At 30.1% G+C, this 18962-nt stretch overlaps 1 protein-coding gene across 2 annotated transcripts in view; it reads left to right on the top strand.

The window, feature by feature from the left end:
- Positions 1-8750, top strand: part of LOC129974962 (serine/threonine-protein kinase SIK3-like) — a 40832-nt gene extending 32082 nt beyond the window's left edge. For both annotated transcript variants that reach the window (XM_056087783.1, XM_056087782.1), the window contains one exon: positions 198-8750. In XM_056087783.1, coding sequence (XP_055943758.1) covers positions 198-1589 — 1392 coding nt within the window. In that variant the 3' untranslated portion in view covers positions 1590-8750. The remainder of the gene's footprint in view (positions 1-197) is intronic.
- Positions 8751-18962: the final 10212 nt, after the last annotated feature.

The following is an 18962-nucleotide window of genomic DNA, read 5'->3' as shown; positions in this document are numbered from 1 at the left end:
TATGAATTTTCATATTTAAAAGTAATCTTTGCTATTTTTAAAAATAAGTAGTAGAGGTTGAAATGTTAAATTGAATTGAACTAATTATATAATGATGCAATTAGTCATCTTAAAATGACTTTAAAGTGTATTTTCTAGTGGCAAGATATGGTAAATAATGTTGAAATAATTGTTTTCACTTTGTGTTTTCATTGCAGCAAATGCATTCTCCTGCTGTGGATTCACGTGTGTCTGCTGAAATGCAACGACAGCATTGTCTCCACATTCAACAAATGGCTCAACTGCAGCCATCTGGCTACTTAACCTCTATTTCCTCTCCTCCTTCTATTGCTGGTTCTCCCATTCACCAGCCACAACCCAGTGTGGGAGGTTCTCCCTCTGCTCTGTCCCAGCACCTACAGAAACTTCACCTCCAGCACCAGGGTAGTCCAATGAGCTTCTCCGGTCTCGAATGTCCACTTCAAGCATTCCAAAGAATACAGGCCATGTCTACACCACACCATAGTGCCCCATACCCATCTGAAACTTCTCCAACCCGTTTGCCTGTTGGTAGTACCTCTCCCAAACAACCTTATCCAGACTCCCCAACTCACCTGTATTCTTGTCCAACTAGTTTCACTGGACAGAAAAGTGGCAGCAGCCCACCTCCTGTGAGCTACCAGAACCTGGACATGATTCAGGAGGACATCACTGAACATATAATTCCTGGAGGAAGTGACACTATGCTGACTATAGTTACATCAGATGAAAGTCCTCGAACATCCCCAACCTGCCAGCAAATGGGGTTTCCTCAAATCAGTATTACGGATGAGACTGGTCATGTCACTGTGTCGTCCTCTTCCCTGACAGGACAGACAATTCACCATGACATTGTCTCCCGTAAGCAACCCCTTCAACGGCAGAAGAGTGATGTGGTTCAGATGGCCGTCCCAAAGCGGTACCAACTATCCTCTAATGTTGATGAGCATATTGTACGAGCAGGAAGGCGGGCCTTTGTTCGGCAGAGCAGCCGTGAGGCAGAGGACCGGGATATTGCCACTGAATTTGCCATGTGTGGCAGTTCCAAGTCCCTGCTGAGGTGGGCCACCAAACAGTCAATCCGACAATCGTATGTTCATGCCAAGCATTTGCGGCAGACTTTCCCGCCGATTGGGCATATTTCCACTTCCACGCTGGGCAAGAAACTGGGCCGCCAGTCATTGGGCCAGCACATCTCCACAAGTGATCCAACCCCAAATCCATGGGCTGGAAAGCCCTCCAACTGGTGGAGTAAGAAGTCGGCTTTGAGAGAACACCAACTGCATAAGACACCCAGTGGTAGTGTGCATGTACCTCTTCCACAGACTGAGACAGACATTCTGCAAGAGATTCAGTTGCAGCTGGAACCCATTGTCCGTGGTCTATCTATGATGCTGCAGCGATCTGAACGTGGTCTAGCTGTGGAGCATCCTGCTGGGGTGCAGATTGAGCTGGAGGTTTTAGAAGGACCCCATCCCGACGACAAGCGTCTCAAAATGAGGCGGATATCGGGTGATAGCTTACAGTATAACGAAATTTGTCGGGAACTCCTGAATGGGATCAACATATGAGACCTGTAAGAGTAAACAACAATGTGAGCTTTAAAAATGTTATGCTGTTGCCATAATCTTCCACTTCTGATGTGTGCTAGTCTATGGTTACGGGACACTCCAATCTTCTTTCTTTGAAAGTGGGATGTTGCTAGTCAGTCTACTGATTCATTCCCTTTCTAGAATTTATGCAGATCCTGAATGTCAAGGAGGGAGCTGCCTTAGTAAAACATATCCACCAACTTGCTCAGCCTGTATAGCGATATCTTTAGAAAGAAAAAATATTGTTGCACATCGTTCTTTTCTTTTTATCAGTTTTCATTTGATCAGTCCAACACAATTGTTTTTCTTGTAAAGGCAGGAGTCAACTTAGAGTATTATAGTGTAACATTTGCCCATTCCATGCTATGATGTTTGGAGTTTTCTCATCATTTAATATATGTATATATTAACTTAATTATTAATCTAAATTTTCTATTCTAACAAAAATTATTTATTTCTGTCTAAAACGAGTTTATTAAGAATATTTAATTTTTGAATTGCTTAATATTAACTTGTAATTTTTACAAGGACAGGCTGGATAAAAAAATGAGATTAGTTTGCAAAAACTCAATGTTCAATAATTTTAAAAAAAATCATAACTTTTATATTAAATTCCATTGAAAATTATTAGTACAATTTTTATTTCTGATATTTAACTCATCTCTTAGCAAACAATACTATCATTATTGATTATATATTTATTTATTAATGTTGTAAATTTGTGCAGAGCATAATTTTAAAGATCCAATCATATGTTATTAAATTACTTCACAATAGAAAGACAACCATTAACAGTTAAAAATAAAAGAACTTGAAGTTTTTTGTTGCTTTGAGAGATGGGGGCTATATTGTGTTTTGGAAAAACATAATACAGTTCTTTAGAAGAAAACACAGTTAGCTTGTTAGATATTCAGATATAAATATTCAAGGATAACCAGAGGATGATGAGTTAAAATCTCAATTTCACTGAACATTCATTAGGTATTCCAATCGAATTTGTTGAATTTAGGCATCATTCATCAGGAAATTTAGCTAGGAGCGGCAGGCTTATACAGTATTTTAATATTAGATATTTCTAAATCACAAAGTCTATTCTTAATTATATATTCTGTCATTGCAAAGAGACATGGTACTCCAGCAAATTAGACAATAAATAGCTATTTTTGAATTTCTTAATGATATTTAAAATTTCTTCCCAAATAAATAAATTTTAACTGAACAATTTGATAAAGGATTTAAAATATTTCAATTTTAAAAATTTTCTTTGCAGTTTCACACAATTCAAATGCATATAATCATATTTTCTAAATTTTATTTTAGCATATTTATCAGTTTTAGAAATATTATATTAAAATTTAAAAATATTAGCACATAGGCAATGTGATAAGTCAGATTTTTCCTAATTTCAAAAATATACACACATTAATATTGAATTTTTTTTCATGCATAATATTTTCATTTAATGTTAGATGGGTTAACAGTTTTATTACAAATATAATATAGAATAATAAGTTAGATTTAAAATTTTATTGCAGAATATTGCTAGCTATAATACTGTAAGTTTGACTCGCAACTGGATTTAGTACAGTAAAATATGACTAAAATTTCAAAATCTTGAAAAAATCTGTGATTTCTTTCCTGTGACTCAACCTTTGTCTGTGTACAGTTGTGTTGGACTAATTTCTGATCTATGAGAAAGTTTGTGGAGCTGGCGCGCGTTACAGTCAACAGGACCAATGTGCAAGTGAATGGGGACTTGCTCAATGTATTTAAAAAAAAAAAAGTGTTACGCCTTCCTCAGGGCATGTCAATGTGTACAATCAAGTATAAAAGAGTGATGTTGGACAATGAGACTATTTGTATTATATGTATATACATTCTATGTTACTGTTAAATCGCTATTGTGTCGCTTACACATGTATATTGTAAAGTGTGTGTTTTGTCTGTAATGTTTCAAAAATCTGTTGTAGATATAAAAGAAAATAACTATAAAGCATTGTTGTGTTTAAATTCTCAAAGTCGCCTCGGTTCTTCGAAGACTCTGCGAAATTTTTGCATTTTTTAGTAACCAAATAGAGATCTTCTCTCAAGCAAAAAAGGGTTAGTACCGACTTTAACTCAATTAACTTAATGTAAAATTAGCATTTGAAATAGAATGTGCAATTTTTGCTTCCTATTTAAAAACGAATCACAATTTAAAAAATAAAAATAGGTTAATTGGAAATGGCACAGTGTATTTTTGTGTATGTCGGTCACTATTCTCGAAGAAAGTAATATTTAGCAATGAACAATGCCTTGGAAAATTATATGCAACTCAGAGACACAGCAGTTGTTTTCTAAATGATATAGTTTGCTTTTTTTAAAATTTGTTAAAGGTTTTAATTTGGGGTTAATCTAATGGGTCATTTTACTGTTTCTGTTTTAAATTTTAGTCTTGTTATTCCTTTAAATTATTTAAAACAAAGTCTAAAGCAAAAAAATTTTCATTCTAAAGAATTTACTCTACTTTTTGTTAAAAAAGTATTTTAAAAGAAAAATTTTAAATGATTGAATGATTGAGAAAACTTTGCATTAAACCAAATTGAAATGTGTTATTTTTTAGATATTTTATCAAAAAGTTATTTATATGAAATTTTAATTATATCTGCCATTTTAGTTTTTAATTTTTAAGAGTTACTTGTTTATGTTCTAAAAATATTTTATTTGCGTGAGAAATAATGTGATAAATTCTATAAGATATTTTTGAACTAAATGAATATCTATGTCCAAGGAAATATTTTGCGTAATATGTGCACAAGAATTTAATTTTCCATTATATTTGAAAATTTAAAAAAATGAAATAAAGTTTCACTTTATAGAGAATATTTTATCTCCAAGAAAGCAATCAGAATTTATTTTTGTTTTTGCCCAATTATAAACTTTTTATGATGAATTCTATCTAATTTTTATATCGAAACTGATTATATATTATTAGCTTAATTTTTTGTTTAATGTTTTGTATACATAAAAGAATAAATTTACTTTTAAATAGAGTTAAAAATTATGTTTCAGCTTTTTATGCCAATTTCTTCATTGTTGTATGCCATGATAATATTTATTTCTTGTAAAATATCTAGATTCTATTTGCTTAGCCTCATTATTGTCAACTTATCTTCGTAATTTATGGAACATATGAAAAGATGAAGGAATCATTGTTTGTTAATTATGTTTAAATTTATATATTGCCTTGTTTTTAAAAATGCTATAAATGTTATTAATTATTATAGTTGCATTTCTTAATCATTATTAAGAAATACAGACTCAGATTTATCTATTTATAAAAAAATTATTTACTATATATCTTTAAGAACTACTAAAGTCATAAAATTTAAAATAACATTATTACTTCATTGTATTTCATAGATTTATTAATGTTCTTGTTGCTACAGTGATGTTAATTTCATTTTGACTTGAAATGTGAATTGTTTGTTCATTTAAGGCATTTTTTTTTTATTTTTATTTATAAGCATGTGTATATTTTTGTTCATAATTTCAAAAGCCATTTTTAAAGGAGACATTTGATGGATAAGAATTTAGAGATAAATGAAAGGGCTTATTTCGAGCTGTATGAAAATTGAATTAAAAAAATAGCACCAAAATATGGAATATATACTTTATAGTTATAATACAGTGAATAATTTTCAACATGAACATGAAAGATTCGATTTCAATAGTTACAGAAATGTTAATTGCAGATGAATAGGATTCATTCATTTATGGCTTTGTGTTTTATTATTCTATTAAGGTGTTTTATTTTTAATGTTTCATTTTATAATTTCACTAGTTATTCAGATTTTTGCCGAAATTTATATTATATGGAGGCGGGGGGGGGGGGTAATATTTTCAAAGCACAAATAAAAACACTTTCTTCTGTTTGCTTATTGAAATTTTAAATTAAAGTTTTTTTAAAAATTGTTTTATATGAATCATCCATGTGCAGTACAGGAAAATTCTGTTACCAGCTGCTGCATACTTCAACAATTTCATTAATGGTTTTCTAAAAATTGTAAGAAATATTGTGATAATAAATTATTCTTTTTCCTGCAAATTCTCTTTGGGGAACTAATTAAATTTTTTGGAAAAAGTAATTAAAAAAATGAGTTACTTCCTGGTAAATTTTTATTAGTTACTAAGAAGCATACATAAGAGTGAATTAATTATACTAATGTTACATGGTATGAAAAGCATTTAGTTAAATCTCAATTGTTTTTAATTTACATTTATATTATGTGGTATTAATGTATGAATAAAATTACTTATTATATATATATATATAATTTTTATGTATTAAAATAGTTAAAAAAAGTTATGTATCAATAATATAATTGTAACTTCAATGAAATATTTTCAATTCTGAAATTTAATTGAATGAATAACTGAAGAATATATTCTGTATTTTGTGCCTTAAATTGAATAAGATGATTGTTCATCTCTAGTACTCTTTGGTTAGCTTCAAATTTTAAAAATCAATTCATCTAACAATTTTTCCAATACTGCATATGGATTATTTTAGAACTTTTCAAAACTTCTCTTATCTACCAGTTATGGATCTCGAATGAAATGGAATGTTTAAGATCTCTGGTATAGGTTGTTATAGAATTCATTATAAATCATTGTCATTATCTTTCTTGTAAGTATTTTCATATCATGATATATTCATTTAAAAGTAATTTATTTTTAATGAAATATCTAATTCCTCTGAATTCTTAGAAAAAATTACCTAAAAATGTATGTGCCTTTATCAAAGGCAACCATGTTTTTTGTTATTTACTTTTATGTAAATTGTAATCCATTGTGGGTTCTAATACCTTTATTGTAAGGCAGATGTTGAATATGTTGCTTTATAATAATGAAATCAACTTATATGGTTTAAAGTTACTGTATCTCCCATCCTGCATTTTAAACATTTTGACTTTGTGTACTTAATTTAAGTGTCCAAGACATGAGATATGAATGTTACCTACTTTATATTGTATTTAATATCTAATTTTATCAATACAGTAGACTTGTTCTTGCAGCCCTGATGAAACTAATGCAGAATGAATTTCTATATAAGAGGCTCATTCTAGAGGGATGAGTATTTGTTATTCTTCAACATTTAAACCATGTAAAAATGACTATTTAAATGATTTGAATCCTTTAGTTACTTCAAGTATAATAAAAAAAGTTTCCAACAGGCTTAAAAATATCTAAATTTATAGAATAATAAATTTCGATTTTTTAAAAAAACTTATGCTAATATTTTTTTTTATTTCTAAAAAAAATTACACATTTATATAATGTTTATCTTACTTTAGTTTTATTTTTTTGGCTAATTTAAGTATAAAAAAACATTAAAAAATCTACAAATTTAAGTTTAGGATAAAAATAAAAGTTAAATTAATATAAATAAGTATTGATAATTACACTCCAATAATAATTTTTGTGTATTTTCTGTTTTTTTTTAAATGATTATTAACCAATTGAAACATTGTTATTAAAATCATTGAGTGGACTTCAGTACATTTCATTTCATTTTTTTTTTTTTTGTATGCTTACTTAATCTGAATTGCTTTGCATTAAAGAAATAAATAGTTTTTTCTATTTTCCCATCATTTCCTGATATGCCTTTTGAGACTTTTATCAGTTTTTATTCTCTTAACTATTATTTTAACATTTTCAAATTTAAATATCAGTTAATTAATTCAATTAAATTTTGATTCCATACTCATGATGATACTTTAAGATGAATTTAAGGAAAGTTGATTTTAAGAATCCATAATTTTTATTACATTGAATTGTGAAAACTAAAAAATAATTGAAATAAAAAAAATTTTATGCTTTTAGTTATAATACTTATATAATAAATTAAGATGTATTCTTAAATTTAAAATTCATTAGACTAATTTGTTCGTTAAATTTGGTAAGAACTTTACATTTATTATTTTTCTAGGAGTATAAATGGATTTAAAAGCAAATTAATTTAAATAAATGGCCTATAATACTTTAAATTATAATGTTGAAAGTACTTATTTACAAATTAATTTATCATTCGATTCTTAGAAATAATTTTGTATTTAATATGAGGGTTGAAATATCTAGAACATTTAAATAGTCATATATTGGACACTATATATTAACTGACATTTATATAGAGTGTCACAGTTTATGGGTTCCAATTACAGAGAATCTGTTGTATCTCTACGAATCTTTAACAATTTTTTTTTATGTTGCCAGTTCTTGCAAATGCAATCTATCTATAATGCCTCACCTATGTGAGTGATGTGATTTTCTTTGTTGTCGTACTGCAAAGTGATTTTTTTATATAACTCCATTGTAATTTGAAGTTTAGTGTTCTGAAAGGTTTATTGTATCTATTTCTTTAAGATAGTATATCAGCGTTGTTTAATATCTAGCGTGAGATATCCGAACTGAATAGACAGAAAAAAAAAATTTAGTTTGGCCAAATCTAATTTTATCTGAAAAGCGAACAGAACTTTTGTAAGAATTGTGTGCATTGTTTTTCACTTGTAATTCAAAAGTAAAATTATTTATTGGATGTAGTATCTTTTATTTTGTTAATTTAATTATTTTTATATTTGTTTTGTTTGAAAGTCGTTTCTATTTTTTAATCACATGAATAAGAATAATAAAAATGTGTTCTAACTTTTCTTAGAACCATTTCCAGAAGGGCCCATTTTAAATTATAATTGTCTATTTTTCTATGCTAAAGCAATCATGTTTATTCTGATCTATACATTATTTAATTTCTTTTTGAAAAGAACTCATTTTTTTATTTTCGTAAACCGAATATTTTGCTCGAAATGATTTATAAAACATCTGCATCTGTTTAATGTGAACATCTGCTGATCATTAAACGGATACCGCTGGCTGAAATCTTTTCCAAACAATGAATTGAATCAACGTGATTGGCTGATGGAAACATCAGCTGATGTACTAAAAACTATGAATTCTAAAAATTTCTTTCCTAGCTGTTGTTCAAATAGGCCTGGCGAAGAATGATGTAGTAGAAAGCTTTATTATTGAAATGTTGTGCTTCCATAAGCAATGCGAGATGTCTCATTATTGGTAAGCTGAATAAAAGCTATATATTGTATAAAATACAGTCTCCTGTCTTGCTTTCTTTGCATTAAATATTTACAGTTTTTGAAGAGTATTAATTTAGTAAGTAGATAATGTATCCTAGAGATATATCCGATATTTTAAAGCTCTAACAAGAATTGAAATAAAAAAAAATAAAAAAAATCAAAAATATTTTTCTCGAATTTTTAGTAAAAGAAATTAATTTACAATATTTCCATTAGAAAATAGACTATACTAATAGTACTAATGAAGTTCCCATTTAAAGTTCTTTATATTAAGTAGACATTTTCAGGAAATTCTTTTCCTTAGTTACACATTCAAAAAATCTGGTTATCGGAAAACCAATATTGATATTCCATTCTAATTTAAAATTATTGTTAATAAAAAAAATTAAACATGAAGAAACATTATAAAAATACTTCATATTCAGTTTATTTCATTTAATACAAATTAAGTTTTAACTAAGAAAATAATTGTGCATCCATTATTCATGTGATTCTGCCATCTCTGCCTTAAAATTAAAAATGATGACGATTAGAAAATTACAATTTACTATTGTGATACCTAATTTGCTATCATGGTCCTTATTTTTTGATAGCCATAAATTGATATTTTCCCCTTTCTCTCTGCTATTTTTTTTTTTTTTTAAATACATTTGCGAAATATTAGAATGTTATGTGATGATGAAAGAAACGGGAATACCAGCATTGTAAAATGTGGAATGTGCTTTCGATCGAAATAAGCAATCGTAAACCATTTCATCTAATTATTGCGATAAAAAATTTTATATCAAAAAATTATAAATAGAAAACAACTGCATACAAAAAAATAATATTTGAAATATGAATGCTATTTATTTTCTTGCATACAAAGAGAAGTTATTGCTGTCGTCAAAAAATTCGAACTCGAAATTTTGAAGATTCTCTACGTTTCAGACTTCCTTGAGCCAAAAAACATAATTTTACAAAACATTGAGCTAGACAAGTAAAATTTGGTATGGGATTTTTACATCAAATTTATAGATTTATATCAGATTTTGAAAGAAATCTATTCACGGGAAATATGGCTATCCATGTTAATATGAGAATGATGTGTATACGAAAATGTAAAGAGCTTGTATGATGAAATTTGGCATACTGTTTCAGATCTAATGAAATCTTCATCTAATTTTGAACTAAGTCCATCAACGGATTGGCCGTCTGTCGCCTGTACTTTTCGCATACATATATAAACACGTAAAGTAAAAAATAGCAACAACTTGAATAACTGAAATTTAGTACATAATTTTGGAATCTTAAGTGTGGATCTATCTCAAATTCTGAAATAAATCAATAAACGGATTGAGCGCTTGTCGGTGTATATGTTTGTATATATGTAAACTCAATAATACAAAGACGCAACAATTTAAATAAATGAAATATAGCAAGGGATCTTGTTTCTAAAATTTTAATTCTGTCTCAGATGTTGGAATTAAATCAGTCGGGAAAAAGGTTTCCAAAATGCTTCTTCGGTTTTCGTTACTCTGCTACGAAAGACAAACTTTCATGCGCAGAACTCTGAAAATAAAAATCTGAACATTCGTTGTACTCACGGCCTTGCCAGAAGTTTACAATTTTATGTGGGGAGAGGGGAAGACAACAGGTTTATTAGAATGCACATGGAAAGGTTTTCATGAAGACCACCCTCCCTGGTTTGATAAATTTCCACGTTTAGACTTCCCTCATTTAAAAAAAAACTTAGACTTTTTAGGAAAAAATCTGTCTGTGATAAAGGTATCTCAAAAACTAACTCTAGCTAACTTTCCTCCTTTGAGCTAGACGGATGAAATTTGGTATAGATCTTTACAATGAATTTAGAGATTTCTATCAAATTTTGAGCAAAAACCATCAAGAGGAAGTTTGTCCGATTGTTCGAATATAAGTTAATTGCAAAGCGAAGAGAGCTAGATAAATAAAATTCAGTACATAAATTTAACATCTATATATCAGACACCTGCCAAATTTTGAGCTAAATCCAACAAGGCATTGATCGTCTCTCGGTCTGTTCTTTCAGAAACGTGAAAACGCAATGACTTAATTTTAATGACAAATTTGGTATGTGATTTCATGATTATAAGTACCATTTTGTGTCGAATCTTTGTTTCTATCGTTTGAGGAAAACGCGTCTGAACCCCAATGTCGATTTGTGGATACACTTAACCGAACCCAAGATATTTATCGCCAAAAATGACACAATAGATTAAATAGAAATGCTAAATTCACGTCAAAGGTTAATATTTGGTAACTATTGTACACAAATTCCGTGGAAGTCGTTCTTTGGTATAAGATCTTTGTTTAAAAAGTATGCTATAAATTGTTTGGGAAACACCACTACTGCTAGTTAAAAAAATTATTACAACTCGTTTATTAACATTTAAGAAGTTGATGCATAACTTTTAAAAAGTCGCTATACAATTAGTTTGCCGCAAAAATATAACTTTTTTTATCGCAATTGTCCAAAACAGATTTAACAACTCGAATTCTCAAGCAAATTTTATTGGTAAATTGAACTTCGAAGAGAACAAGATTTATCTGAGAAGTAGATTTTTATAAAATTTGTCGTGAGTGATTTTTCAATTTGGAATCAAATACCATTTTCATCGATTTCGAATTCATCATTAAAAATTGTACTTAATTATAAATTATGTACTGCAATCCGTTGTAGGTCAAAATATTTACTAGCCGAAAATTAATTTTAGTGAAATATAATGAATCCATCTAAATGTCATATATTCTTGATTACACTATTTAAGTCTATTTTTGAACATGAGACGGCGCCACGACAGCATGAAGAGAGTATAGACTTAATGTCCCGTATTCTTCCTATTCTAAGCGTTTTGGGAATCTAGATATATTCCATGTTACTCAAAGCAAAACTGTAACTAATACTTTTGTAAAATAATGAAGACGTGACTATTCCTCCTTTCCCCGTGCAAATTTCGTGTTTTTTTCTTTTTTTAAAAAATTAATTTTATATTGCAATCATTTTAAATTGTGTTTGTGTGTAATTAAATTCATTCGCAAAAGTACCTAGTTTTTTTTTTTCTTTCTACTTGGATTCTGTTTTTTGTTGCTTTCTGAAGTTTCAGTTAGAATGTTACACATCGTTACATAGCTAAATTAATTTATAAATAAGGTTACTCTAGAGTTAAAAGATATAACGTAAAAACTTACGTAAGTAGGCAGAATTACAGTAAAGATAAAATTACAATATATAACAGGCGGAAGATATAATACACTATATAGCAACTAAAATAACAAAACATAAGCATTTAAAGTACAAGCAATTAACTGAAATTGAAAAAAAAAATGAAAGAAATAACAAAAGAGGACAGTACGAGCATTAAAAACAAACCACCCTTCCATTAGAAGAATAAAATTACAAAAATATCAAAACCGAATTTAAAACTATGGAGAAAAGGCAAATAAATAACGGTTAATAAAAAATACACAATTAAATTAAGATTCCAAGCACGGAAGAGACGAGGAAGTACAAACAAGAAACACAATGGGGTACGTGAATGAAAACCAATAAAGTTTTAACAGAATAAGTTTTCTGTACAAAAGAATCATCACCAATATCTCTATGTCTAACACCCTCCCCCTCCACACATACGCTTACTTGCATACCCATTAGAGATTATATTATGTGAATGCAAGTAAGCGTTTAACTAAGAGAAACCTTTAACTGTCGTCTAATGTGTCGATCATCTATGAAATTACTATTTAAATACAGTATCATAGATTGAATCAAGATCATCGAAAGTTTTTATATCGTTTTAAAAACTGAAACAAGATCGAAATTTTTTAAATTGTGCCTTTAAAGCTGGGTTGAAAAACTTCTACATAATCTTAACTTTCTTCATCATCATTTAATTGCTTCTAACGATTCATCAATTGAAGAATAAGTTTATCTATTAATAAAAAAGAAATACTGACCGAAACAGAAAATTTGCGAATTGTAGGAAGTGAAAGATGCCGTATAATAGAAGCTTTGCGTTTATAAACTAAGTACTTTTGGATGATTACTTTTGAAAGAATAAGGATTATAATGAAAGGATTTATGAGTGTATATAACTGCCCAGCGCTGTGTGTAAGTTATTGGTAGAAGCTTATATGTGTAGATCTGGCAATGCGCAATTCCAACTTCTATTTTAGCGCCTAGCAATTCAAACAGGGTTATTATAAAAATATGTAAAAAGCACATGAAGTTTAAGGTCCCATAATTACTTTTTATTCATTTTTAGCTGTATTTACATGCATAAAATAATTATATACACTGATACATCATTTCATCAATGGATTATAGGAAAGATCAATTAGCTGATGTCTGTAATTTCATTCGCGCTTCCCGAGATTCCCCGTTTTTATTATTTTTTCACAGCAATGTTTTCTTATTTTCCTGTTAGTGGATCACTATTAGTTTCGATTTGTTTTTAATAATTTGAGAATTCATGAAGTTTTTTAGTTCTTAGAATTTCGGATCGTTATTGTTTACTTTTAATATTACTATATATTAAAATCTAAAGTACATTACAAATGAGTATTTTTTAATTTCTCAAACACTCTGCAAAGTGCATGCTATTTTTTACTACTCCTTTAATTAGTTAATTTGTGAAATCAATATCCGAGATATTTACAGGATAACAGTTCGTTTAAAGAATACATCTTCTAATACTGCGAAATATTTAAATGGTGCTTTATTGTTCTCTAGTCTAAACTTCTTTTATTTTCATTTTCTTTATAATAAAATCACACAATTACCTTTCTTTCTCTGAGGCACATTTAATAAGGAAAGATTAAAATTACCTCTAGTAGAAGCCGTTGCAATCTACGAACTTCAGAAAGAATTCTTGATCTCAAGTTTGAAAATATTCTTTTTTCCGAAACAAGTTGAAATTTTATACTCGGTCTCAACATTTAAAAAAAAAAATAATTTTGTTTAATTCTCTTAGTGTTTTGCAAAAGAATGAAACCAGAGACATTCTTCGTCGTGTTTTTTTTTTTTTTAAGTTTTTGTATTTTTTATCCTTTTTTTTTACAAAGCAAATACGAAGACACCGTAAAGAAATATGAACCTTAGAGCTACATATTTGCCTTTGACGGAAAATTCCGCCCCCATACTGTCTTTCTCTTACCACCTGCTTTCAGGAGAAAGAGTGGTCTTACATCCCCCAGATCATATGATCGCAACTCAAACACCATTTGAGGGGAGGGTCATTTTGTTTGTCTGAAAAGCTTTCATTCGTTCAACAAGAAGTAGGTTTAATGCGCCAACACTGCGGCAGGTCGAGTTTCATCTGTCGTGTCAATTCTTCCTTCCCAGCATTCATTTTGCACATACTAATTTACGATTACAATTATTTTTGCACCCATTCGATATCTTTTTACTTTCTGGTATAAGAACTGAGAAAGTATTGTATTCTCTTTGACTCGAAGTTTTAAAAAATCTCCATGTTTTAAATTTCTTTGAAATTCGAAAAGCAATTTTTGGAATTGTGTCTATTTGTGAGCACGATATCTCAAAAATAATTTGAGCTAAACAAATGAAATTTGGTATGTGGTTTCTACGCCAAATTTATGGATATTTATCAAATTCTGAACGAAATTCTTTCACAGGAGTTTTGTGTGTCTGTCTATCTGAGTGGTTATGAATATGATAACCACAAAGAGTAAAGAGCTAGATGGATAAGATTAGGTACACTCTGATGGAATATATGATTGATTCAGCATTTTAAGTACAGAACCATACCAAATTTTGAATCGATTCCCTCAAGGAGTCGATCATTTATTGATCGGTTCATATAGACATATAAGAGCGATAACTAAAAAATGAACGACTTGGATAAATGAAATTTCGTACACAAGACATCTAAAGTATATACTGCTTAAAATTTTGAACTAGTTCTGTTAAGGAATTGTTCATTTTTCTGTTTGTCTACATATTCGTATGCATTTAAATGCGATAATTAAAAAGTAACACATCAAATTTCACTTAACTTTTTAGTAAAATTGCATCCTGTGTCGAATTTTATTTTCAATCTGTCAAGAAAAAAATCTTGAAAATCATGTTCAACTTTCCTCACCTTACTGCGAAGTACAAAACGCTCAGCTTTCTTCACTGTACTACGAAGCACAAAATACTCATGTGCGAGTCTCAGAAAATTAAAGTTTAAACACTCATAGCTTTGGCTGTCCACAATGTTTAAGTGAGGGGAGGAGAGAAAACATCTTTTCCAGGGAATAGACGAGAAAGTTTCGGGAGACTACATATTTTTGAAAGTGCTATACCTGGACCTTGGAACTTTAAAGTTAATTAAAAATAAATTATTTTCTATGAATTCCATACTGTATATCATTCATTTCTGTATGTTTTTTGTCAATATTCGAATGCTAATTGCCTTGTGTAATCTATTTTGCGTACATTTATTTTAATTATTGACTCATTTTCATTTCTATAGTGCCAAAACCTCTTTTATTAGGGTTTTTTATTTTGATTATTTTTAGTAGAAACTATCTGTCCCTGTCACTTTCAATTTGTATATGGAATTTAGTTTGTTTCATTCCGTTTTCTAGTTTTAATTGCTCAAAATTTGACAAGTAACAATATTGCAGATGTTAAATCTGTGAACCGAATCTTACCTATTTAGTTCTTTTCGTTTTGTAGGTATCGTGTTATATTCGAACAGCGGGATAAACTTACTTCAAAAGGATTTTGTTCGAAATTTGATAGAAATCCACACATTTGGTGTAAAGACCCTATACCAAATTTCATCTATCTAGCTCAAAGGGTGTTTGAGTTATTTTTGTCACAGACTGACATTTTTCAAAAGTTTTTTTTTTTTTTTTTTTTCTTGAATTTAAGGAGATCTAAAATGTGGAGAGTCGTCAAAATCTCGAGTTCGAATTTTTTAACGATTACTGAACCGTTTCTTTACTACGTATACGAGAAAGTAAAAACACCATCACAGGAAAGGTCACACCCATACGCCCACTTGGAAATACCGTTTCTTCCAGAAAATTCGATACTCATTCAGAACAAAAGGAAAAGCGGGGGGAGGATGCTTTATTTTCTCGTGGACCGATGAGTCTTGGAAGGGAGTTAGCTCATCAGGTTCCCATTCTTCCTGGAACAAACAACAACCTTGCGAATCGATTCCGAGGTCCATCCTTTGCCGTGTTCATTCCATCCGACATGATTGCTAAATTTATTTTTGAGTAATTGAGAGGTGGGCGGCAGAAAAGAGAGAGGCCGAGGCCAATCAGGTGGTTTTGGATTGGAAACTGCAGACTGAAATCCAGGGGTCAGGGAATTTGAGTTCGTTTAGCCACAGGAGACTATAAGCCCAAGACAGTTTGGATGCTTCTTTTACAGGCATCCAGAAAATAACTGGAAATGTTTAATTTTAAGTTTATAAAGACATGTGCACAATATTCTTTTATATTTAAGAAAAAAAAAATACAGTACTCTTTTTCATAAGAAGATATACTATGATAGTCATAAAAAAATGAAATTTTTCATACATAAATCTGATTATAATTCACGAAAAAAAATATCCCATAAACCACTAAAAATTATAAACTGTGAACACTCCTATTTTCTCAAATATTCAAAGCATTTATTTGGTATTTTAATATAACTCATACTGTCACTTTATGAAATTAGCTGAAATTTCTGCATATTATAAGAAAAAAAAAAAATCATGAATTTGGACCAAAAACAAATATGTACGTGTCTCTCGTATGTGCGTGATATATTTACAGCAGTGCTTTTAAGCACTGCGCACAGCAAATAAAATCTTTAATACAAATTAAAATTGTCAACTTTTGTGAAATGTGATGCGACCGAATAGTCATATGGTAGGTAAAACAAATGTAGAAGTTTCAGTTCTCATCGAAGCGGAAAATTCTTGCAATGAAGTCTATCTATGAACATGTAGCTCAAAAATGCTTTGAACTAGACAAATGAAATTTGGAAATTGCGCTTTTACCGCATTTGTATCAAATTCGAACGAAATCCATTAAGAATGTCCGATTATTCCAATATCTCTAACCCAACAACTACAAAATAAAGAGAACTAGATGGATGAAATTTGGTGTACAGATTTAATATCTGAAGTGTAGATCTTTACCAATTTCAACACCAAATCCGCGAAAGGGTTGATCATCTGTTAGTCTGTACTTTCACGAGTATGTTGTTTGGAAATAGGATTTTGTGGCGATATTTGCAGTTTTGGTCAAATTTTGGCATCAATCGGCGGGGACAAAGGGATCCAAAATACACATTTGGTGCTCTGGTTATTGTATATAAATAGTATAACATCGATTTAATGAAAAAAGGGCGAAAAGAATGGTCGATTTATAATAAAAAAAAAGCCAAAGACTGCAGTCTAATAGGCTCTTACGTAACTATTATTCGAAAAAACCACGCTGTTAATAATACACAAATTCATTTATTAGAGAACATGCAAGAAAATTTCGGGGAGACCAATACCTGCTGGTGAATTTCTAGTATACGAAGTATAAGAAAAGAAAATATTGTTACAAAATTATTTTTTCTGCAAATACCGCCAATCAATTGTAATGACGCAGCGAACTTAATCGCTAGTTCAGCAGCTTGCTTGCTGTCTAATCCTCTAAATTCCGTTACTTGTCGGCGACTCTGACTACTCTCACACACGACTTTCCTGCAGCTTCAGAGTGCCTGTCTTTTATAGTAGTTCCGGGAGGCAGGGCTAGAATCTTCCAGATCAATCAGGGCGTATCTGGGTGTATCTCGGGTCTTAGTGGATGGATCGTGAAAGTTCTCGAACTTTCCAGCATTATCCATTTAGTCGCCAAACTCCCCAAATTCGTCGCCAAGTCACCAAGCTCTGAGGTCATTGACGCGGCACCCGCTCAGCACTCACAGGTCAGATCTTATAATGGTTTGTAAACAGTATGATAATTTCTATATAGTCTCTACGTTCCCTCTCTATTAGAACAAGACGCCCAATATCCTGAAAGATATTTTCAGGATCTCACTCGGCATTCAGAATAGCATATTGGAGATATTATCAAAAGTCTTCTAAAAGCTATCATAAACTGGTGGAAAAATTTTCATCATTTAGCTTCTCCTTGAGAGCAAATGAAATTCAACTTGCTTTAATGCCAATTTCGGAATCTTACCTGCATCCAGTAAGAGTTTTCATGAATAAATCTGACCACGAATTTATGAAAGAAAAATATCCCATGTTTCACAATGAACCATTAAAAACTATTCTCTTCAATTACTCCTATTTTCTCAAATATTCAAAGCATTTATTCTGTATTTTAATATAATATTTAATCGGTATATTGTCACTCTACAAATATGGCTGGAAATTCTGGACAGTGTAAGAAAAATAATCATGAATTTGGATTACAAAGTAATTATATATATATATATATATATATATATATATATATATATATATATATATATATATATATATATATATATATATATATGTGTGTGTGTGTGTGTGTGTGTGTGTAACATTATTTTGGTTGAAGCAGAATGCAGGTTCGAAGCGGTGAAGAGACATTTTGGATTTTAATTTCCTTTTATTCCCTCCATGAGACAGGCATGATTTTTTTACAAGAAGGCGCAGTGCGGTACAAAAGCAGAAGTAAAGAAGGGAGAAGGGACGAACAAATGATCACTAGTCTTATATAAGATAGGATTTCCGGCCACGCGCCAATTCAATACACGTGTTGACTTTTAAGAAGGGTAACAGAGGTATCACTTTCACTCAATACGTAGATTGATGGTGCAGTAATTTTTACACAGTTTCAGTTGAATTAATTAAACGAAAGTGGAATTGTATCAGCAAATAAGAGAATGAAATTACTATGGGGTAAATTAAGATAAAGTTTTGGAAATTAATTTGGATTAAATTAAGAGTTTAAAATTTTAAAATATCATTACACTATATTATATATATATATATATAGTGTGTGTGTGTGTGTGTGTGTGTGTGTGTGTGTGTGTGTGTGTGTGTGTGTGTGTGTGTGTTTCATATATGCGTGATATTTTTTTAGAAAATGCCTTTAAGTATTGCCCATAACAAGTGAAATCATTGTCAAATTTTTGTGAAATGTGGCGAGTCCGAATCGTAAGCTGGTAGATAAACCAAATGCACTTTGTAACCGATTTTTAATTTAAACATAT

This window comes from Argiope bruennichi, chromosome 7 (genome assembly GCF_947563725.1).
Source record: "Argiope bruennichi chromosome 7, qqArgBrue1.1, whole genome shotgun sequence".
In the NCBI taxonomy this organism is placed as follows: domain Eukaryota; kingdom Metazoa; phylum Arthropoda; class Arachnida; order Araneae; family Araneidae; genus Argiope; species Argiope bruennichi.
This window is presented reverse-complemented; position numbering and strand designations above follow the sequence as displayed.